The following is a 24,405-nucleotide window of genomic DNA, read 5'->3' as shown; positions in this document are numbered from 1 at the left end:
TATTTTGCATTATACCATGAAAAATAGCCATTCTGTTAAATGTCTAGTTTTTAATCTAAATTCCATGCTGTCATTTTGAATGACAGTAGGAAGGTATACATAAATTACACGCTGGTAATGTTAACAGTTGCTATAAGAATGTGTCAGTTAATATTATAAAGTCAGTAATCTGCATTTTTGGGACACACAACTACACTGTATACTCAGTACTTGTACTTCTTAAAAATTAGCAGTGGTAAACTTATTGTTCAGTTAATAAGATCAGCTTGATTGACCTTTTTTAAGAATACTGCTCCTTTTTGGACAGTGGAAGCCTGTAGTTTGCTAAGGAAGGTATTATTCAGCAGAACATTCTTCAGGAAAAATATTGCTATCTGTTTTGTTGCTCTTTCAACTCTGAGAAAAATGCTATCCCATAAGAGAGTAGATAAAGATGGATTTTTAAAAGTGAAATATTTCTTTAAATTCAAACTTCTATTTTTAAATGTAAATAACTTGTTCAAATTGTGTGTGTGTGTGTGTGTGTGTGTGTGTGTGTGTATGTGTATGTGTGTGTGTACCTTATAGTCAGTCTCTAAACTGATTTAATGTCCTCTACCAGATACATTAGGGACATGGGTGGCGCTGTGGGTTAAACCACAGAGCCTAGGACTTGCCGATCAGAAGGTCGGCGGTTCGAATCCCCCCAATGGGGTGAGCTCCCGTTGCTTTGTCCCAACTCCTGCCAACCTAGCAGTTCAAAAGCACGTCAAAGTGCAAGTAGATAAATAGGTACCGCTCTGGCAGGAAGGTAAACGGCGTTTCCGTGCGCTGCTCTGGTTCGCCAGAAGCGGCTTAGTCATGCTGGCCACATGACCCGGAAGCTGTACGCCGGCTCCCTTGGCCAATAAAGTGAGATGAGCGCTGCAACCCCAGAGTCTGCCACGACTAGACCTAATGGTCAGGGGCCTCTTTACCTTTACCTTTTACCAGATACATTGGCTTAAAGGAGGTTTTTCTTATTGAAGAGCCAATTTGATAAATTCTCAAATATGAAAATTTAAATAATTTGCAGATTATTGGATTTACACCACCATTAAGAAAATATATGAAGTAGAACACATAGGAAACTAGATTTAAGTCAGTTCTTTTGCATGAACCAAATTGAACCCCGCATTTGTAATCTGAGGTCTTTTTCCATATGCCCCCTGCAAGGGAGGTGTGGAAGGTGACAACAAAAGAAAAGGCCTTCTCAGTGGTGGCCTTCCCATTTGTGGAATGCTGTGCCAAAGGGGGTGACACCATCACCATTTTTTATAGAGTTCAGACAAATCCCCCCCCAATGGTTTTGTAGCCTAATTTTCTGCTTATCTTTTATACACATCACCTGTCTCCACATACATATCATTTATACATATCATTCGCCTCTACATGACCAGGCAGGCACAAAAGTTTTTGAACTTGTTCAGCTATGAAACTGTTTGTTTGGGTACTACCCCCATTGTTGCAAGGAAAAAATGGAATACATCAGCTAGAGGCTTTGTAGGAGGAAATTAGGTGTAGGTCTTTCAATCTCTCTTTCAAATGTTGAGATCCTGAAACAAGCAATTCCCTGGTTATCAGCTGAGAGAGGGATAAAAAGTAAACAAACCAACAAACCTTGAGATTTCATAAATTATTTGTTTTGATTTGCAGGAAGAAGCTGAAATACAAGCAGAACTTGAACGTCTGGAAAGAGTTAGAAATCTTCACATACGAGAGCTCAAAAGAATAAACAATGAAGATAATTCTCAGTAAGGCACTAGATTTTAATCTCGCGTACTTACTCTTCTCCACTTCACTCGCTCTGAAATAAATGACACACAGATATCCATGCCTCAACTCTGCAAAACCTGTTTTTTGTTTTTATACAAGCAGTACACTTATAACAACAACAACAACATAGAATGTATTTTAAGTTGAATCAGTACTGCTATGATCCAGAATTATAAGAATGAAACACTGCACTCCAGTATTTCTTTTTTTGTATACACAAAAATAATTAGTATTAAAATTAAGTACTTGCCTTTCTTATTGACCAATGTTCTTCCTTCTTTTTTTTTAATAATAAGGTTCAAGGATCATCCTACGTTAAACGAGCGATATTTGTTACTTCATTTACTTGGTCGAGGTGGATTTAGTGAAGTATATAAGGTAATGTCCTCTTCTTGGCTGGTAATATTTATTTATTTTTTAAATGTATGCCTACCGACATAAGTGACCCTCTCTAGAACCAATTCACTGAAAAACATTTTAAACAACAAAACTATATCAACTTAAAAGTATAAAAATAACCTCTCCAGGTTTTCCTGAACAACTAAAAACTGGTAGCTGGATAGAAAAATATAAAAGTCAGTCTGTGTCCAGAGAATACCCAAACCTTTCAGCTCAAGCTTGGGTTGCAAAGAGCTGTATTGGAATAATCATAGAGAAGGCAGAATGCCTTTTCTAAGCTGGTGCCTGCTTTTCTTTAAGTGATCTGTACATACATTTGAAAACTGTGTGTAATTTTTCTTGAGAAATATGGCCTCGTTTGAACAGTTTAGAGTTCCCATGGTTTAGTGTTACAAGGGAAGCTACTTTCAACAAAACATAGTTAAGATTAACCACAGTTTAGAGTTTGAGCGACATGCTAAACTGCAGGTTATTTGAAACTGAAGCTTGGTGACCCCTTACAGTTGTGCTGAGATGGTTGTGAAGGAGCGCTCAGCTTGCTGAAACATGTTCCCAGAATGCTAAGAACACGTGTGAAGGCAGCTGGTGCCCTTGGTCTGCACATTGCAGTAAACCAGACCTTGTCTATAGCTTGTCGCTGGCGAGGAGAGAGCTTAACTAGTTCGGATGACGCATTAAGCCAAACCTTGCCTTGGCTTGGCTTACCACAGTGCAGGAGGAAGAGCAAAATGACTGTGGGGGCCTCTCCAGGAACCCGCAATCCTGGTAAACTATAGTTTGGTTTACCTACCATATCGCATGAACCAGGCTACAGCGGTACCTCGGATTACATACGCTTCAGGTTACATACACTTCAGGTTACAGACTCCACTAACCCAGAAATATTACCTCAGGTTAAGAACTTTGCTTCAGGATGAGAATAGAAATTGTGCAGCGGCGGCGCAGCAGCAGGAAGCTCCATTAGCTAAAGTGGTGCTTCAGGTTAAGAACAGTTTCAGGTTAAGAACGGACCTCCGGAACGAATTAAGTATTTAACCCGAGGTACCACTGTATTATAGTGTGTGTTCCTCTGCAGTCTGAATCAGTCAGAAAAGGGGTGGCCAAAATGGTCAGGGTGCTGGGGCAACTCTCCTGTGAGGAATGGTTACAATGGTTTGGGCTTTGAAAAGGTTGTGTCAGGAAAATATTTGAGGTCTGTAGGATTTTATGCACGCTCTTTCATAAAAATAGAAGAGGACCAAGCATTATCCAGTGAAGCTGAATGACAGGAGGCACCGAACAGACAAAAGGAAATACTACATCATGGTGGATACTTAAACTATGCAATGAGCCAAGACAAGATGTGGTGACAAAAAGGGGATTAGACAAATTCAAGGAGAATCAAGCTATCCCATCAGGATAGTTGTACACTCATTCCAGGCTGCCTGTGAATACCAGTTGCTTTAGAGCAAAAGCAGAAGAGGACTGTTGCATTCATGTTCTGCCTTTGTTGCCTTCTCATAGACTGTGGGAGGTTACAAATCTGTAAATTTTAAATAATGTTTACCTGCTTTGAGTATTTGATCTGGGAACGTTCAAGGAAAAGCTTGTGGGCCAATTAATAATAAGCAGTATTTATTCATTATGACAACTGCTTTTTAGTATTTTGAATTAGTAAATGCACGAGTACTGATCACTCTATTTGAAGTGAATGTTCAGACTAGGAGATAGTTTAAGAGCAGGTAACCAGGCCATCTCTCAATGTGTAGGGAGTGATAGGGAGGGCAGTTTATTTGGCCCCAAAGGCAGATTATGAACAGTGTCCTGGTTGTTGAAATAAACAAAAATTAGAAAGGTGCCAGACAAATTATCTGACTCTTCTGAGACCATTAGCAATCGTATGTTGGCTCCTGAAAAGCTTCTGAGAAAACAGTCAATTAAAAATTCAAGGTTTTTTTCCAGTATTGGGCCAGATATGATGTATTGCACTCTCAAGCTATATTGAAATGTTAATAAATACAGTTCTCTGTGACTCGTATTTTACAAAATCTCTTTCTACTACTTCCCCCCCCCCCAACCTTCCTTGCAGGCTTTTGATCTCTATGAGCAAAGATACGCTGCTGTGAAGATACACCAGCTCAACAAAAGCTGGAGAGATGAGAAAAAGGAAAACTACCATAAGTAAGCGTTTCAAGAAAACACTTTTTTTTTGGTCTTTGTAACAAATTAAAACTGTTCTGGTGGTCGTGATTATTTTACCTATGTCTTCTAGGCACGCCTGCAGAGAGTACAGAATACATAAAGAACTTGATCATCCAAGGATAGTAAAACTCTATGACTACTTTTCCCTGGATACAGATACGTAAGTCTCTCTCTCTCTCTCTCTCTCTCTCTCTCTCTCTCTCTCTCACACACACACACACACACACACACACACCAGTTAGAAATTAAGACCACCCTTCAGGAACATCTTTGGTTGGACATAAGTATGATTTAAATTTCATGGTGTTTGGCCTCAGAGGCTCAGTATTTTCTCTAGTTGCTGTGGCATTGATTATTGTTCAAGTACAGTGGTACCTTGGTTGTTGAACGGCTTGGCTCCCGAACAAATTGGCTCCCGAACGCCGCAAACCCGGAAGTGAGTGTTCCAGTTTGTGAACGTTTTTCGGAAGCCGACTATCCAACTCTGCTTCCGTGGCTTCCAATTGAGTGCAAGAAGCGCCTTGGTTTTCGAAGAAATGATTAAGTTCTACAACCAAGGTACCATTGTAGATTGGTCCAGTTTCTTTTTAAAGTGAAAATGTGATTTCTCCATTTGTGCATATTCCAAAAAGTTTTTGTATCCATTCTTCTCTCATCGAGACCTCGTCGTCTTTTTTCCATTTCTGGGCCAGTAACATTCTTGCAGCTGTTGTTGCATACATAAATATGTTTCTATACTGTTTAGCTAGTTCTACCCCTGTAATTCCCAAGAGGAAAGCAAAACTTACTGGAAGAATTAAGAAATCAAGATAACAAACTTTTTATAAAAGAATGGACATGGTTTATTGAATATTTACAGACAATTGGAAACAGATAAAGACATTGGCAGGATTATTGTAATAACCTGCTGTTTTAAAAAGAATATAGAATTAAAAGAAATAAATAGAAGGATAAGTTAATTTAGGATATGCAGGAAATGATAAAAGAAATTGAAGGAGCTGCAGAAAGAGGAAGAAGGAAGTTGAATTGTTTGAAATGTTACAATTTTTGTAAAACTATTGAAATGTATACAAATGAAAACTATAAATAAAAGTTAAGTGAAGATGTGCAATTAATACAAAGAAATGATGTTCATATTTCCATTGTATGCTTGAATAATTAAATAGCCTTTGTTTCCTTATCTAACTTTTATTTTTTCCCTTTCTAGGTTTTGTACAGTATTAGAATATTGTGAAGGCAACGATTTAGATTTCTATCTCAAGCAACATAAACTAATGACAGAAAAAGAAGCTAGGTCCATTGTAATGCAAATAGTAAATGCACTGCGATATCTCAATGAGATTAAGCCACCTATAATACACTATGATCTTAAACCAGGTAAATAAGAATTGGGGGGGGGGAATCAAACATCATACATTTTATATTATATTTCTAAAACACATTCTTCTCTTAATTCTTAACTAGTGTAGCGCATGCCTCTGTCTTTCTTTATTAAACCCATTTGAGTTCACATTGGCCTTGATTTTCTTTTATGGTATGAGTGCTTGGAATACAGGAGAGGTGTCTCTTTTAATCTCTGTTGTCTCTAATCCTTAACAAAAATGTGAATTTAGTTTTATCACACTGCTTCATTTAATCACACTCTTCTTTTTTCTAGCCTCACACACCTATTCTCTCTTTTCTGCTGTTTGCTTTGAAGGCAAATTTGCACACTTTGCCCCCTCACTTAATGCTTTGGCTTCTACACTGAGCTATTTCGATGGATGTCTTCCATATTCTGTATGGATTTGGCTTCAATAGGATTTTCTTGAATCTTAAGCCACTGTGTGTGCTTAATTATAATTAGAAATGGATTGAAGTAGCAATAAAACATCATCTTTGAATGTGGCTTGAAGTATATATTTGAGCGTTTAGCTCCATGTGCCATGTGCTTGACCTCACAGTCTTTATAATGAGGTGCAAAATCTCACATGCAATCACATGCATGATTTGCCTTCAGTAAACCAGAAGTATAGTTAATTAGGTATTTTTCATTTGAATATGCAGGTAAATAATACTGCACACATGCCTCTTTCACACAGTTTTTGAGTCTTTTGTTCTTGTGTAGATCACTACCTAATACATTTTTTTTATTTGGTAAATGAAAAAGCGTTCAGGCAGCTTCAGAAGTCCAAGCTTAGCTAAGGCAAATGGGATAGTACTGGGAAAATACTGAAAGAGCCAGCATTGCAGAAAACACACAAAGATCTGACGCATCTGCACGATGCAGAGTTAGCACAGTACAGTCATACTGTGCTGGTCCCAGGGGGAGGTTACCGTGGGGCGAGGTCCAGGACCTGAGTTGAGGGTCAGCAGACAGTCCTCCACGGGCGAAGTGGGGTCCAGGGTGAGGAGCAGGGCAAGGACAGGAACTCTCGAGGAACAGGACAGGGTGCTGGCCGAACCAGCTCTTCAACGACGTTGCTCCCGCAACCTGGGACCGGGCTGACTCGCCTTTATCTTCTCTGAGGCCAGGGGCGGTCCCGGCCCCCAGGAGATCCGCCTCTCCTGGCCTTAAGGCGAGCACTCCTCCTGGGAGAAACCAGTTCCCTCCGCCTCTCTGCCCTGAGCCTCTGCAGCTCAGGAGAGGCTGGAGGGTTAATGGACCCAGGCGGAGACTCACCTTCCCCTGACAGGGCTGGGAGAGGCGCACCTGTAGGCACTGTGTCTTCAATCACCTCCGGAGCCAGAGAGGATTCACCTGGTGCCTGCTCCTGAAGTTCCGGCACAGGTGCAGGTGCTTCAGATCCAAGGCCCTGCCCCAGTTCAGCCGGCCCTGGAGGCGGGGACTCCTGTGCAGGTTAGGGTTCTTCCGGTTCAGCCTCTGAATTGGATTCCCAGACCATCACACATGCCTTGGATCCAGAACGCCTTGGTACTCAGACGTTTTGGCTGCCAAATTCCACAAACTGGAAGTGAGTGTTCCGGTTTGTGAATATTCTTTGGAACCCGAACATCCAGCGGGGCTTCCACGGCTTCTGATTGGCTGCAGGAGCTTCCTGCAGCCAATCAGAAGCCGCGTTTTGGTTTCCAAATGTTTTGGAAGTCAAATGGACTTCTGGAACGGATTCCTTTCAACTTCCAAGGTACGACTGTATTATGAAAACTTGGGAAGAATTAACTTTAACCAAACTGTAGCTGTCCTTTGAAAATCCATGGCTCAAATTCTCCAAGAGATTGTTTTTTTTTTTTTTTAAAGATCTTTATTAAAGTTTAACAATTACAGAAAAAAGAAAAGCAGACAATAATAATAAAAAAGATTACAATACTTCAAAAATAAAGAAAAATACAATACTAAAATGAAAAACGAAAAAGAAAAAAACCCAAAAAACAGTACAGCTAAACAATAACATTTAAAAACACTAACATCCAGTATTTTCATATCTTTATCTTTCATTTACTTATTTCCTTGACTTCCTCACGCCTCCCTTTTTGTATTCTAATTCAATTTAGTTGTTTCAGCAAGTCCTTTCCCTCTTTCTCAGATTTTGTTCCATAATTTATCTTAACGCAATTTAACCTTAAATTTTACACTTTAACCCATTAACAATCCATTTTTACTTAATTCTTTGTAACCTTTCTGCTAAAACCATGTAAATTCATTCCAGCATCTTTCTAACATTCATTAATTTTACGATGTTTTTTTAAATATACTTTAAATTTTTTCCAATCTTCTTCCATCGACTCTTCTCCCTGGTCTCGAATTCTGCCAGTCATTTCCGCCATTTCCATGTAGTCCATCAGTTTCATCTGCCATTCTTCCCTGGTGGGTAGATCTTGCGTCTTCCAGTACTTTGCAATAAGTATTCTTGCTGCTGTTGTGGCATACATAAAAAAAGTTCTATCTTTCTTAAATTCTCCAAGAGATTGTTGAGACACAACTGCCTCTGCTCACAGGATGGGGCAGTTCTGTGAATATATGAGGAAGATGGAACCATACGCAGCACCTTGAGTCCCTTGGAGGAAATATATAATAATAATAATATAATAATAAATATAACAATAAATGAATGAACCATAGATGTGCCTATAACTAGGGTGTTTCTGTTCTATAATGTCTTCATTTAAACACAGTGGAGAAATTGTGAACCACTGGTGGGGGTAGACTTGGTTATTTTAACAAACTCTCTCCCTCTTGATAGGAAACATCCTTTTGGTAGATGGAACAGCATGTGGAGAAATAAAAATTACGGACTTTGGGCTGTCTAAAATAATGGATGACGATAGCTATGGTGTGGATGGAATGGACTTAACTTCACAAGGGGCTGGGACTTACTGGTAATATTATTACTTCCCATTTGGCAAATGTATTTCTTACTTGTGTGAGAACTGTTTGTAAATGTCCACCGACGGATGTAGTTGATGGAAAGAATGTGCTGTCGTTGGTTATTTGAGCTTATAACCTGACGGTAGAAGTCTGGATTCAACCTACGAGTCCCGCTAGTGAAAAAGCCTGCGCAGTGACTTCTGCTAGTGTGATGGGACTTTCCACCCAGGTCCCAACAAATTGCATTTGTGGGGTCAGGCGAATCCTAAGGGGATCAGGGGGGATAGTTCTGCCTAGCGAGATGAAATGTTTGTACTGCTGGAACAATTGCTGTGGTTCTGTGTTGAATTCCTTCTACAGAATTAATCTTCTCTAATGCATGGAGATTAGTAGTTATTTTATCTTCAATTCATTTATTAATTATTATTATCAAAGTTTTATTGTCTGGTTTCTGGCTGAGGAATGATCACCTTCATTTAGTGCAAACTTGGTGTAGTTTAACATACAGTATTGGTCACTGATGGAAGAAGGGGATAGTGGCGGAAATGTAGGGGTTTTTTTAAAAAAATCTGGTACAGTAGTTAAGGTTTCTACTGGAAATATGGGAATTGTTATGTACTTTATTATTATCAGAAACAGCATCTCTCCAATGTAGATTATAGTGAATGAATTATTTCTGTTTATTGAGTAGTATATGTTTGCTTATATGTGTTTAGGAATTTCTAACCTAACTTGTCTGCTTTCAAGGCAGCTTAAACCACACTACAGTCATCTGGTCCGAAATTCAGGCTCCTCACTTTTTTTTATTCTGTTCCATAACTTCCTGGTTGGGCATACCATAATCTGTTTCACCTAAAGTCGCTAACTGTGATTTGTGCTTGCTATCCAAACCAGATGTGGGTGGCGCTGTGGGTTAAACCACTGAGCCTAGGACTTGCCGATCAGAAGGTCAGTGGTTCGAATCCCCGCAACGGGGTGAGCTCCTGTTGTTCGGTCCCTGCTCCTGCCAACCTAGCAGTTCAAAAGCACGTCAAAGTGCAAGTAGATAAATAGGTACTGCTCCGGCGGGAAGGTAAACGGCGTTTCCGTGCGCTGCTCTGGTTCGCCAGAAGCGGCTTAGTCATGCTGGCCACATGACCCGGAAGCTGTACGCCGGCTCCTTTGGCCAATAAAGCGAGATGAGCGCCGCAACCCCCGAGTCCTCCGTGACTGGACCTAATGGTCAGGGCTGCCTTTACCTTATCCAAACCAGAATTGGAAGCCATTTTTTGAAGTGGGGTTCCAGTCCTGGTTTGTAGAGCAGACACAAATCACAGCTTGTCAGTTGAGATGTAACGACAAACAGTGTTTTGCCCAAACTGGGAAGTGTTTGAAAATCAGAGTGCATAAGTGAAGGGAGTCCATGAACTTAACAAACAAGTTATCATGTGAATTGACCAATACCACGTAAATCTATAAAAAAAATAATAATCCTGGAACAAATAGAAGAATGTGAGAAAGCCACTAGATTCTTGGCAATCTGTATCTCTCATAAATACTTCCAAAAATCAGCCTGCTTCTGGAGGGGGAATGTTCTTAATGTGTCTGTTTTCAGTGACTGAGTTTCTATTTTTTTCTATCAGGTATTTGCCTCCAGAGTGCTTTGTTGTGGGCAAAGAGCCACCCAAAATTTCTAACAAAGTGGATGTGTGGTCAGTTGGAGTAATCTTTTTCCAGTGTCTATATGGTCGAAAGGTAAAAACAAACCCTTAAACGTAAAGTTTTCTAGTGCATTTCAGTACATCTTCAATGTGGTCTTTTTGAAGGGGGGAAAAACCATTTCTGAAAGTAGGTATGGTTCTTCAGCCTCCACCATTTGCGTTTTCCTAACAAGGAGAACTTCTTTTTAAGTGGAATAATTTTAGAATAAAAAAGGTGATGTTGCTGATTTCTTTTACTGATATTTGGACATTTAGCAATCACTGTCTGAACTTTTCCCTTTCTCCAGCCATTTGGTCATAACCAGTCCCAACAAGATATACTTCAAGAAAATACAATATTAAAAGCCACTGAAGTACAGTTCCCTGTGAAGCCTGTTGTGAGCAATGAAGCCAAGGTAATATTCATGGACTCAAGGTATACATTCTGCTAGAATATGATGTAATCAACCTTGAGATGGATTTTGCTTCAAGAGATAACGTTGAGGCAAATTGGAACAAAATTTGTGTTAAGGTGGTTTTTTTTAAATAGCACACCATATTTCAATTCATGTATGTCAATAAATAAATTTGAAAGTAAATGCAAAGTATCATTTGCATTGCGTATATATTAAATTGGTCATACTTTAAAATGTAAGATACTAAAAGTAATAATTTCCTGAAAATCTTGCTCTCAGACTCTCATACATATTCTTGAATTTTTTTGGGAGTACTCGTAACTAAATTTACTAATTACCCATGAAAACAGACAAATTCCAGATTGTAGTAGTAAATATTTAAAGTTTCTTGACTATTTCTGAAATCAGTTTTGATATTCCAGCAGGACTAAGCGGATGAAACAATTAATTTCATCCTTTAGCATTTGTTAGTGCTTCTCCTTTCTCCGAAAGTGCTTTGAATCAGTTTCCCATACGCTGTTGTCATTAATGCCATCTAATTTTAGTGTGTATTTGTCATTGTGAACTAGCAAGGCCACAATGACCACGTTAGAACCATTGTTTAAGTTCCCATGATAGATTCTGAATGCAAAATTTGAGATTTCATTAGCACAAAACGTGATGTGAGTGCAGAGGATATCAGTAAATGCACATTCTGCACCAGAAACTCTCTCAGCAAGTCCCATGCTCCAATTTATGCACATGAGTACTTAATTATGGGAGTGATTCTCTCCCCTCCTCAGTTACTGGTTTACTTAAATAATGCAAATATAAATCTTGCATTTTTCTGTTGATTCCAAAAAAGAAAAAAGGTCAACCATTGCATGTAGATTATAATTGTGTGTCAAAAATTACCTTGCTGAATGGGGGATCCAGTGACATCTGATCCAGTCCTCCAGCTGGGATCTAAAGAGCCCCATCTGTGTACAGGAACATTCTGGTTTTCAATTCTGGCCTCGGCCCTCTTTTGCTGGATCGGACACCATTCCACTGGATTCTCGGACCTTCAGTAGCAATTGTGGCAAGAAGAGGCCGCTGTAGAAAAGAGTGTGCCAACCAGATGCCCTAAGAAACTCGAAAGTAAGACAGAAAGAGACCACTGCCACCTGCAGTTTGGCTGGCATTTGGTAAATTGGAGGAGAACCACCGTATTTTTCGCTCTATAGGACACACTTTTACCCCTCCAAAAATGAAGGGGAAATGTGTGTGTGTCCTATGAAGCGAATGCAGGCTTTCACTGAAGCTTTGAGAGCGAGAGGGGTCGGTGCGCACTGACCCCTCTCGCTCTCCAGGCTTCAGGAAGCTATCCGCAAGCCTTCGGAGCGCAGCAGGAGTTCCCGCTGCGCTCTCCAGGCTTGCGGATAGCTGCCTGTTCTGGGGGCTGGGGTCAGGGGAAGCTCGGGCTCCCCCCGCCCCAGCCCCGCGGCTAAAAACGAAGCTGCGCGCAGCCTCTCCCAGCTGGAGAGGTTGCGCATGGGTAAAGAGGAAGCCAAGACAGCCAGCGGCTTCTTTGCTCTTTGGGGCTGGGGGGGGGAATAATTTTTTCCCCCCTTTATTTCATCCCCCTTAAAACTAGGTGCGCCCTATGGTCCGGTGCGCCCTATGGAGTGAAAAATACGGTACCTCCTCAACATGGAGATTCTGTTCTTTACTGCAAAGGCTACTAACCATTCATAGAGCCTGTCCTTTGAATTCTTCTGGTATGCTTTTAATCTGATGGTTAGCACAGCCACCTGTCAAGAAGCTGGAACTCTTTGTGCTTGGCACCCTCCCACAACATCCTCTGCTTAGGAGACAGATAGACACGCGTGTGATAAATGGATAATGCCAGTTTACTCATTTGGACTTACCTCTGACTCCTGCTGTCATGCCTTTCTGGGTTTTTATTTTTAGCGTCTGAAAATTATATTCCATGCATTTCACAAGGCAAATCGTAATTGCTCATCTTTTGCCCGTATGTGTTAGCAAAGGATGCTAGCGAGGTATGATTCAGAGCAGACATTGAAATATATGGAGGAGCAACTTGCAAGGCATGAGCTCTCGACCCCTTAGAAGGTGGGGCCTTGTGCGTAGAACGCCTGCATATTAACACACCTGCAATCATGAGATCAGAAACTTGCTTTAAAAAAAATCTGTGATTCTGTACCAGCTTTCAGATTCTCCCAAATTCCAGGCCTGGTAAACCACCAGTCCCATTTCTAAAGGTTTACTTTTGTGTAACATTTAAAAACTCCTATTTTTATTGATGTTTTCATGAAACTTTATTTCTGCTTAGTTTGGCAAGTAATCTGCAGTCTCCCCTCCCAAATGTTACGGGTTAAAGATGTAGAACAGACAAGCAGGGAGGGGCTGGTGGAAAGGTGAACACAACATTAATTATTAAATTTGCAAATATAATATAAGTAAGGTTCAGCAACAGAATTTTTATCTCCCTTTTCAAAGATGGATGCTTAGTGAACAAAGCAAGAATTCTGTTGGAAGCTGGAACAATAGCACTTTCAGTTTATTGCTAACTGTACTCTTTTAATTTGACTGTTCAGAAATGTCTGCAGTTCACAGTGGCTGCGTACATTTTCAAACATCAAAGGGCAGTTCATTTATGGTCACACATTTCTTTGTGTAATAAAAGTTTGGGAGAAAAGTGTGTATAAATTAACATCTCTAAGCATTCACATATTATCTCAGTGCCCACATCTTTGCAGATTAAACAAGAATTTGAGTGGCACAGGATGGAGGTTCAAACTGAGAATGTCTCGTGCAAATTCTGCACGAGCTAAAATCTGAACTAAATCAGAAACTTTTAGCTCATCCTTCTGACGACTATGCTAGTTCACTCTGTGGTGTTAGTGGGTATCAGATGATGAGCACATCTCCATGTTGAATCAAAAGCCCACTTAACCACTTTAACTTTTATTTTTAGTACCTTAAAGAGCTCAGATCCCTCACCAGAAGAGGTGATTCAGACCTCGTTTACTGTTAAGAGAATTTGCTCAATATTTTCCCCCCCTCTCCCTTTCCGCAGGCATTTATCAGACGTTGCTTGGCATACCGTAAGGAGGACCGGTTCGATGTTCATCAACTAGCTAATGATGCTTACCTACTCCCGCACATGAGAAGATCAAATTCTTCAGGAAACTTGCATATGACTGGACTGGCAGCATCTCCTACGCCGCCAATATCCAGCATTATTCCCTACTGAAGCTTCTTAAACATGGAAGGCTTGCATGATATCGTCATGTAGTTTTGCTGCAGCGGACTTTCATCTGAAAGCGTTGGATTAGTGTTTTGACACAAGTTTAACAAATGGGGTGTTCAGACTGTGGCTCTTCTACAAATGTCATTTCTATGATTGGACTGGATCATGGTCTGTGAAGGGTACATTCATTTCAGACTCTCATATTGGAAACATTGAAGGACAGCGTTACCTGTTGCCTCCAAGCAGATGTACTGTGTTTTTAAGACTGAAGAAAATGCGTGTTTTCAGGTTGCCGGGAGGGGAACACTGTAAATAGCCTTTTTAATACTTAACAACACTTTTGGTTGATACTGGAGAGCTCTAATAAGGGTAGTTTTTCTTTATTTGAATAAAGAAGAAAATGAATGAAGCACGGAAGAACAGCACAGTGCCTGGACAAAAAGCTAAATAAAGAATCTTTCTTCCCAAGAAGTCAACGTTTCAAAAACCAAAGTAAAAATGTGAGACACAGCTGTGTATTGTTAATTTCTTTGGATAGAAGTGATTTAGTATTCTGGGGGCTGGGGAGAAATCTTTAAAATAACTGTTACGTTGGTTGAATGACTGTATTTCCAAAGGGATAAAAATAGCATTTTAAGTAAGGTAGCAAAAGCTAGTTTGGAAACTAGTTCAATTATTTAAATGGCATTTTGATACTTAGCGGACGTGTCAACTGATATCCGCTGCCCAGGCTTTTGAAGAGGGATCTACAAAGGCCATGTATGTAACCAAAAGCAAACAGGTCATATTCAATGTTTCTATGCAGGATAATGACAAAATTCCCTTCTAACTGTATTGTAAATTGTTGTACAGAGGTCATATTTTCAGTTTAAAAAATTTCAGCAACTTATTCCTGTACAAATGTTTAAAGTATGGCTTTTCTAATTGGATATTGTATTTTTTTTAAGTCTCATTGAAGGCGCTTTTAATTGCTGCTAAATGATGTTGCTTTTGCTTTTGCAAAAAATAAAAATAAAATAAATCAAATGACCTCCTTAAGGTGCAAGTCAACTGTACGTCCTAGAGAGACTGAAAAGTAGATAATTCATTAACAATCAAGGCATGTAAAACTGATCTGTGTTGGAACTATACAGTGCAGTTCTAGTCAGTTTCCTGAGCTGGAGCACGTTGATAATAGATGTAGAAGTTGTTTATGGTTATTCACGGTTTCTGGAAATTCTGTCTACAAGGTGGGAAGATGTTCCTCTAAAGAGATGTTTCTTGTGGCCTGTACAGATATTTTAAAATGTGAAACATTTTCTAACTGCCTTGTACGGTAGAATCTTTTTTTTTTCAGAATGCAGTATCTCTCCCATACAAGATTCCTTTTACTGTCACATTCATAATGCTGAATACCTGTACGTAACTTTGTCCATGTTGCAGAAAGGAAGGCTGTATTACCACAAGGTTTTATTTCCCCATTTAATATTGTACAGTTAAACTGTGGCTCTTGTTTCTGATGTTGCAAGCCATTTTGTTTTCATTGTACATAAGGATACATTAACTGTCTCTTCAAGATGCTGCTGAAATTGTAGAGAATGTAGCCAAAACAGTAATAAAATAATGACAGTTGGAATTTCAAGTAGTTCTCAAGTTATTGCTTTGGATTGAGAAGGGCATTGGCGATAGAACTTGGTTTGTTTTCATATCGGACCACTAAGTTCTAATCTTGGAGGCAGTCTATTTATTATGTGGGAACAATGAAAAAGACACAGTACAAGTGACAAGGGCTATTATTACTTTCCCCATGTTCTACAGTGGTGATGTGTGCATTTTCTTACATTGAGATCTGTGCGTTTCAATGTCACCTGGGACTGTCTGATCCCCTTGCAGCTGACATGCATGAGACCCACATCTCACATTATTGCAGTTGGGGACAGGAGTCTTTTGCGCAGCTTCTCCTCACTTCTAAGTACAGTCACACAGATGCTTCAGATTGCGTTTTTTTTAGGTTAGAGACCGCCGAAACCTGGAAGTACTGGAACAGGTTACTTCCAGGTTTCAGTGGTTGCGCATGCGCAGAAGCGCTAAATTGCACTTTGTGCATGCGCAGAAGCGCTGAATCGCAACCCATGCATGCGCAGACGCACAGCTGCGGGTTGTGAACGTGCATCCCGCACAGATCATGTTCACAACCCGAGCGTCCACTGTACTATGTTTGCTTGGGGGCATATAAAGAATCTGGATGCTAGGAAATTCAGGAGAGAGACAAAGGCAAAATTAAAACAGTGGCATTAGCTTCCATAAGATGAGGTGATGTCTACCAACTTGGATGGTTTTAAAAGAGGTTACACATTTACGGAGGATGAAACTATCACTGGGGACTAGGCATGGTTGCTATAGACTATCTTTGCATTGTTTGATTTCAGTGGATTTATAATTTCAATAATCCCATGCTTGAACACCAGATCTACATCTGCATAGATCTCCCTTGCTCTAGTTCATATTGTAATTTTGATGTTTTTGGCTGTGCGGAGATTATGAACCAGTCTTACTTGGAGCTGAATTAAGTTGCAACTATTTTTTTTTTCTTTTGCATAAAATTTCACTTTGGCTCCATGCAGGATGCACTTCAGAATGTGTTGAAGACTTTGTAATTGGAGCAGCAACCCCAAATATCCATTTGCCCCTTCAGTGTGTGTGTCTTTATTTTACCTACAAAAAACAAAAGCAGGGGGTTATAGATCTTTTAAAGATGTATTTCTTGAATTCCCCCACTGATCTCCTGAAATGTGCATGTGGTTAATTTGGAACGTGCAACCTGGACAGGTAAGGATAAAAGGCAGAACACAGGAATCATGACTAGTAGCCACTGGTAGGCTTTAATGCCATGAATTTGTCTAATGCTCAGATAGATGCTATTTGGGCCTGGCATTTTGTTTTGTTGGTTTTTATTTTCCCTATTAGACCAAGTACTTGGTCTCTCATCACTATTTGCCTCAGTTCCTCAAACTGCCTTCCAGCAAAAGTTAGTTCAGCCTCAGGAATATGCCCTCTTCCTCTCTGAAGCAAATATATATATATAAATTTCATTCAGCTTTTCTGCAATCTTTTCATTCTCCTTTAGCATAGTATTCGACTCATTTGTCTTCCAAGGGTCCAACCATGTCTAGCTGATCCCCTGCCACTAATATATTTAAATATTTTGTTGCTGCCGTTCTTCAAGGGGCGCATTGTGCTTTTAGAAAATTCTTAGCATCGCTTATTGTCTGCATTCCTTTTGACCAAGTTTGTGTTCCATTTTCTTCGCATTTACACATGACTTCCATTTCTTGAAGGAAGACTTCTTGCCTCTAATAGCTTTCATAAATCACGCTGACATCCTCTTGGCCCTGATCTGTGGTATACACTCCAGCTGAGCTTTCTACATTGTGTTTTTAAACAACTCCAAAGCATTTTGGAGTGATTTGACCATCTTGACACTGCCTTTCAACTTTTTACCAGTTCCCCCCATTTTTGAGAGGCTACTTCTTTCGAAGTCACATGCAACCATGTTTCATTTTCTTGGCAACTGACAATTTACTTGGTCCATTTAATTTTATTAAATTTAATACCATTTAATTTAATAGCACTTGGTCCATATTCCCAATTTCTTCAGCTTATATCTTGCACCAAGTCCTAGTTGCTTCTCAAGATTAATATCCAGGGTTACCAACCCTCTGGGTCTGTTCCATGGCCAACTGTTTCAAAGCACAATTGTGTAAGGTACATGGGATGCGGGTGGCGCTGTGGTCTAAACCACTGAGCCTCTTGGGCTTGCCAATCAGAAGGTAGGCGGTTTGAATCCCCACTACGGGGTGAGCTCCCATTGCTCTGTCCCAGCTCCTGCCATCCTAGCAGTTTGAAAGCACACCAGTGCAAGTAGATAAATAGGTACCGCTGCAGCGGGAAGGTAAACGGCATTTCCGTGCGCTCTGGTTTCCGTCATGGTGTCCCATTGCGCCAGAAGCAGTTTAGTCCTGCTGGCCACATGACCCGGAAAGCTAGCTGTGGACAAACGCCAGCTCCCTTGGCCTGAAAGCGAGATGAGTGCCGCAACCCCATAGTTGCCTTTGACTGGATTTAACTGTCCAGGGGTCCTTTAACTTTTTACCTGTGCAAGGTACCTATAAATTATGCCTCTTTTTTAAAAAAAAAATTAATTGCGTTTCTGATATAATTCCATGTCAACTAAATATGGACAAAAATAATACAATAAGAAAAGAACCTCTGAAATAAAAAAGAGGTTGCAATTTAAGATTTCCAAGAGTAAAACAAACATTCCTTAGCCAACTTCCTCTCCTCTCCTTCCATGGTTCCCTTAATCTCCTCTCACGTTTCCTTGGTTCACCCCGTCTATCGTAGTAACTATTTTTTATAAACTTTAGTTATTTCTTACACTGCTGAAAATCGTACCATCCTGCTAGGTGGATTGTTTGCTTATATTTTTTTTATTTATTTATTTACGGCTATTAGCCCATAAAAGTTTGCTTATAGTACTTTTTCATTTATTCAATAAACAATATCCACTCCTCCTGAAATTTTACCTCTTTGTCATGACTGGAAGACAACGTCTAGCGAGCCCATGTGAGGGCCATTGAAATCACCTGTCATTGCAACATTTCCTCTTTGGGCTGCTTCCTTGATTTCATTTGTCTCAAGATCTCTCTGAGTATTTTGATCAGGGGAACAATAGCATGTACCCAATACCAAATCACTCAGAGCCCAGGGTCACCACCCACAACGATTCTGTGGAGGAGAACACCCCTTTGGGGATTTTTAGCTTACAGGACAGAGTGCTCTCTTTGATGTATCGATGAACAGCACATTCTTCACCTGTTTCCTATACAGTTTATATCCAAAGATAACACTGTCCCACTGATTCTCTCTGTTCTAGTTATGTCCAGTTATGTTTAATATTTCAGTGCTGTTCTCTTAAGACAAACCACTGCACCCATCTTGGCTCAAGAGACTTCTAGCATTAGCATAGAAACCCTTGTATACAGTGTCTCTTTTCCAATGCCTTTGGCTCTCTGAATCGTTATCCTGTGCCCCTTTACTCTCAATGCCTAATTCTACACCTCTCTTATTTATTTTTTCATCATTTCTCCCCCATATTCATCCCAAGGGGGGAGTTTGGTTCTGAACTGTACCCTCCTCAAATCCTGTCAACTTCCCTTTTTAATCAGTTAAAAAAGCTACTTGGCCACCGTGTTGATTTGAAGAACAAACAGTCTGGTTCTTATCCTGGTTCATGTGGAGCCATCTCTTCTCTACAGGCTTCCCTTATCCCAAAATATTCCCCCATGCTGAAAATCCAAACCCTTCCACCTAATACTTTTTTTTTCCAGCCGGAATTCACCGGAACTCAGTTCTAGCACCTCACAGTTGGGTGCCATTGCCATTCTAAGAGAATGAGGGAATCATTCATGGTGAGTTAAAGGAAGGTGAGTTGGTCAATAAAAGGTAAAGGGACTCCTGACCATTAGGTCCAGTCGCGGATTACTCTGGGGATTCGGTGCTCATCTCGCTTTATTGGCCGAGGGAGCCGGCGTACAGCTTCCAGGTCATGTGGCCAGTATGACTAAGCCGCTTTTGGCGAACCAGAGCAGCGCACGGAAACGCTGTTTACCTTCCTGCCTGAGTGGTACCTATTTATCTACTTTCACTAGCGTGCTTTCGAACTGCTAGGTTGGCAGGAGCAGGGACCGAGCAACGGGAGCTCACTCCGTCGCGGGGATTCGAACCGCTGACCTTCTGATCGGCAAGTCCTAGGCTCTGTGGTTTAACCCACAGCGCCACCCATGCATTGGTCAATAGGGGGGAACAAAAAGCCCCGAGGAACAATATCCCAATATATTTATTAGAATTAAAGTGCCAGAATGTTGTGAAGAAGCTTTTGAGCTCCTCTGACCTCACCAGGCAAGATGTTTTCTTACTTTATTTATTTATTTTATAGCTGCCCCATAAAATGAGTTCTCTGGGCAGCTCACAAAGAGTTCAAGAAACAGTAGGATCTTCAGGGGTGAAGAGGAAAGAGAGGGGGGGTGCTTTTTTTGTTTGCCACAAAACACAATTCCAGCAGCATTGATGGAATTGTGGTTGCCTTCTTCTCCAAAGGCTATTGATGGTGAATTGTATAATGAGCTGAACTTCAAAGACTCGCTGGGACTACTGAATTTGTTCAGTATGCAAGTCCAGTATTCTGCTAACTGAAAAATGCCTGGACAGAGTATCTGTGTTTCTGCTTGCTCTATAAGTTTGTGAGTGAGAATGATCAGCTTCTTGTCAAGTGTTATGTTTTCAGAGCCTTCTATATAAGTGGTTGCTGGTTTTTTTTTAAGTGATGGGGACCTCTTTTTTAAAAAAAGGTTTAAGAATTATATTATGCAAGCATGGGAGCTGGGAATTGTCAGAATAACTTGCAAGGTTGCAGACATCAAGTTGTGGCTCATCAGGTATGGGGTATTGATCCATAAAGGTGAGGGCTGCATACTATAAAGGTATCACAGTACCAAGCATTGTACTCTTCTCTTTAATTGTATTAACATCAACTTTCTTAAGTAAAACAGGCTTCATAATTGGAACAATCAGCAGCTTGAGTGGCAGCTCAATTAATCAGTGGAATTGGCAGTGAAATCTCTGATTAATTAAACGCTTAACAAATTTAATACTGAAATGATGCCTTTTTAAACTAATGCTTTCCCACTCAGCAGGCTTCTGTTTGTAATTAAAGTTGTCTTTAACATAATTGGAAATGAGAACCTCCGGTAGAATTTGTCTTTGGGAAAGATGATAGTGAAATGGATGTCAAAGCTGTGGTTTACTAAACCAAAAAAATCATAAAATACTTTTCAGATAAGACCACTTATTTTTCAGCAACCTGTAGCTGGCTGGAAAGAACTGTGTCCCTGAACATGTGCAGAGTACCTTTTCCAGATCGGTGGAAAATTGCAGTCAACCACTGTGTGTCTGGTAAGAGCGGGAAAAACTTTTGGCTTCAAAGGCATGATTTTCATATTCCGCAGATGAAGTGTGGTATAGAAATTTAACTCACCTAGACAGAATGATCAACTTCTATAGAAAATTTATGTGATTCCACTGATGTTAACTGTGTCTGAAGCGACTTAGTGACTTGGGTTAATCAAATATCTTGAATTTCAATTGGTCGCTTATTTTTAATGTGATGCCCAATGGGAGCCAAACTAGACATGATACACATTGCATAGTTTGTCCTTTTGTCCCCTTTTGTGGTTAATTTTAACTTTATATTTCCAAACAGGTAACTGTACAGATATAAGAAATGAAACCAAGTAAGGAAAAATCAAACTGATCCCACTTCAACATTAATCCAATCACCTTGAGCAGACATATAATCAAGGTGTTAACAATAATAACAAAAACCTGATAGCTTGTCAAAAGGGCAGTTTACATTAATTAATTTACATGGCAAGAACAATACATATCAGGATAAGTGGAATTTTATGATTTCCAGATCCTTGCCTAATGTGATTGGGGAATCTCTGTTGCCATCTTTTTATGTTAGCAAAACTAATAACATCCGACCACACTTTAGAAACTTTTATCTGGTTCTGAGAATCCTTTTAGAGCCCTTAGTTTTGCATTAATCTCTCTGTTAAATGCTAGGTACCATACTTGGTGGCACCAATATTCCAGAGTTTCCCTCTTCAGTTCCTTCAGTCGTTTTTATTCCAACTGTCATCAGCAAAAAGCTTTGCTATCTGTTTCTGAGTTTGGGGTTGAGTTGAGGTCCATCAAGGCTAGCTGTGGGTTTTTGTCCACAGACTGCTATATAACCTCCTAAGGTAAAGGTAAAGGGACCCCTGACCATTAGGTCCAGTTGTGACCAACTCTGGGGTTGTAGCGCTCATCTCGCTTTATTGGCCGAGGGAGCTGGCGTACAGCTTCCAGGTCATGTGGCCAGCATGACTAAGCTGCTTCTGGCGAAACCAGAGCAGCACACGGAAACGCCGTTTACCTTCCCGCTGGAGTGGTACCTATTTATCTACTTGCACTCTGACGTGCTTTTGAACTGCTAGGTTGGCAGGAGCAGGGACCGAGCAACGGGAGCTCACCCCATCGCGGGGATTCGAACCGCCGACCTGCTAATCGGCAAGTCCTAGGCTCTGTGGTTTAACCCACAGCGCCACCCGCGTCCCAATATAACCTCCTAGTTTTCACCAAATGCACAATTCCAGAAATGGTGAGCCCATGGGCAGGACCACCACATATGGTGATAGGTACCAAGTTCTCCAGTATAGCACTGGAACACATTAAATACAACCATGTGGTATACGTGCTATCTTTAGCATAGATTATTTGACCGGGGTTGATGCTGTTTATACAACTGATTTATTCCACAAATTAACTGGGTCAACTTCCTCAGTTTATATACCCCAATAACACCTGTTCCCAATCACACTCCCTTACCATTTAAGAACAGGCGCACCCCAAACTGTTGTCCAGTAATACAGTATACAGTTTGAAAAACATACCCTTTGATTTCAGCAAAAAAAATTGTGATCCAAAAGGGGTCCACTGTTTTGTGGGCTTGATCACTATTTTAGGATGCACAAAAAGGTTGTGTGCCTGCTTCTTTGTTGTTGTTGTTTAGTTGTTTAGTCATGTCTGACTCTTCGTGACCCCATGGACCAGAGCACGCCAGGCATTCCTGTCTTCCACTGCCTCCCACAGTTTGGTCAAACTCAAGCTGGTAGCTTCGAGAACACTGTCCAACCATCTCGTCCTCTGTTGTCCCCTTCTCCTTGTGCCCTCAATCTTTCCCAACGTCAGGGTCTTTTCCAGGGAGTCTTCTCTTCTCATGAGGTGGCCAAAGTATTGGAGCCTCAGCTTCACGATTTGTCCTTCCAGTGAGCACTCAGGGCTGATTTCCTTCCGAATGGAGATGTTTGATCTTCTTGCAGTCCATGGGACTCTCAAGAGTCTCCTCCAGCACCATAATTCAAAAGCATCAATGCTTCAGCGATCCAAATGATATTGCCTAGAATTGGTTGCAGTTCTGGACTCCTATGTTTCCAGCATTTCACCAATGTGTTTGTAAATCGGTTCTCTGTCATTTTCTGCATTTGCAGTGTAGCAGATGTCTTACTTAGCACAATAGGAGTCCTCCTGTCAATTTATTCTCCTTCTGTATCCACCTTCTATGTGAACTATCTAAACAGAGAGATGTTAGATAATAACATTGATTAGCTTCATACAATGCTTCCAAGTCTCGATTGCCCTAAATTTGTGGGAGTTTGGTTCAGTGGGAACAGAACATACGCAATGTAAAGACGAAATAATAAATTCTGTTAAAATGTTTGCAGGTCTGTGCTTGTAAACATGCAATAATATATTCATTCAACTGTTTTCTGACTGTAAACTGTCTCTCCAGGGTGTGGCAATCATCCATTTGTGGCTATGAAGAAGAAAGCATTATTATTATTTTTACCTGATTTGTACATCAAACGATTCAGAAAATGGGTTTATTTTGGAGTACCTGTCCTATCGGCTTCCTCTGCTTTCTGTGGGTCTTGGAGAAGACTGTACAGTGGTACCTCAGGTTAAGAACTTAATTCGTTCTGGAGGTCCGTTCTTAACCTGAAACTGTTCTTAACCTGAGGTACCACTTTAGCCTATGGGGCCTCCTGCTCCCACTGCACCGCCACCGCACGATTTCTGTTCTCATCCTGAAGCAAAGTTCTTGACCCGAGGTACTATTTCTGGGTTAGCGGAGTCTGTAACCTGAAGCGTCTGTAACCTGAGGTACCACTGTATTCACATTACAAGAGAGAGAGAGAGAGAGAGAGAGAGAGACTCAAACTGAGGAAGCTTTTTCTAACCCCTAAAAATGGAGCGCTACTTTCTGTGCCCTTCAGCCACTAAGCAATGCCGCTCAATTTGGGCTCTATTGAATTTCTGCTTAGTGCATGATCTAGGATTTGTATTTTGATCTGGATTAGGGCATGCATGTGTGCTGCTGAAAAATCATTCTCACCACCACCACATGCCCCCAATAGTGATGTTTCTGTTAAGCTCTAGCTTGGTTCATATAAAAACGACCATATTTCACTGGATTTTTGTTCTTTGCCTAATAAACAACCTGCGAGCTTTGTTTACAGCTGGATGGAATTGGTTGCATTTTTACTTTTATAGAAAAAATAAGTGTATTATGGCTGCAGGATTAGGGGCAACCTAAGATCTACCTCGGGACACGGGTGGCGCTGTGGATTAAACCACTGAGCCTAGGGCTTGCCGATCAGAAGATCAGCGGTTCGAATCCCCGTGACGAGGTGAGCTCCCGTTGCTCAGTCCCTGCTCCTGCCAACCTAGCAGTTCGAAAGCACGAAGTGCAAG

At 40.7% G+C, this 24,405-nt stretch overlaps 1 protein-coding gene across 6 annotated transcripts in view; it reads left to right on the top strand.

The window, feature by feature from the left end:
- The window catches only part of TLK1 (tousled like kinase 1), a 66,832-nt gene extending 51,201 nt beyond the window's left edge, over positions 1 to 15,631 (top strand). For all 6 annotated transcript variants that reach the window (XM_083628595.1, XM_083628597.1, XM_083628596.1 and 3 more), the window contains 9 exons: positions 1,675 to 1,772; positions 2,091 to 2,172; positions 4,262 to 4,353; positions 4,445 to 4,534; positions 5,582 to 5,751; positions 8,556 to 8,691; positions 10,303 to 10,414; positions 10,668 to 10,775; positions 13,837 to 15,631. In XM_083628595.1, coding sequence (XP_083484721.1) covers positions 1,675 to 1,772; positions 2,091 to 2,172; positions 4,262 to 4,353; positions 4,445 to 4,534; positions 5,582 to 5,751; positions 8,556 to 8,691; positions 10,303 to 10,414; positions 10,668 to 10,775; positions 13,837 to 14,013 — 1,065 coding nt within the window. In that variant the 3' untranslated portion in view covers positions 14,014 to 15,631. The remainder of the gene's footprint in view (positions 1 to 1,674; positions 1,773 to 2,090; positions 2,173 to 4,261; positions 4,354 to 4,444; positions 4,535 to 5,581; positions 5,752 to 8,555; positions 8,692 to 10,302; positions 10,415 to 10,667; positions 10,776 to 13,836) is intronic.
- Positions 15,632 to 24,405: the final 8,774 nt, after the last annotated feature.

The sequence above is a fragment of the Podarcis filfolensis genome (assembly GCF_964270895.1).
Source record: "Podarcis filfolensis genome assembly, chromosome: 1".
Lineage (NCBI taxonomy): Eukaryota > Metazoa > Chordata > Lepidosauria > Squamata > Lacertidae > Podarcis > Podarcis filfolensis.
The sequence above is the reverse complement of the archived record's forward strand: the minus strand, read 5'-3'. Positions and strand labels throughout refer to the sequence as shown.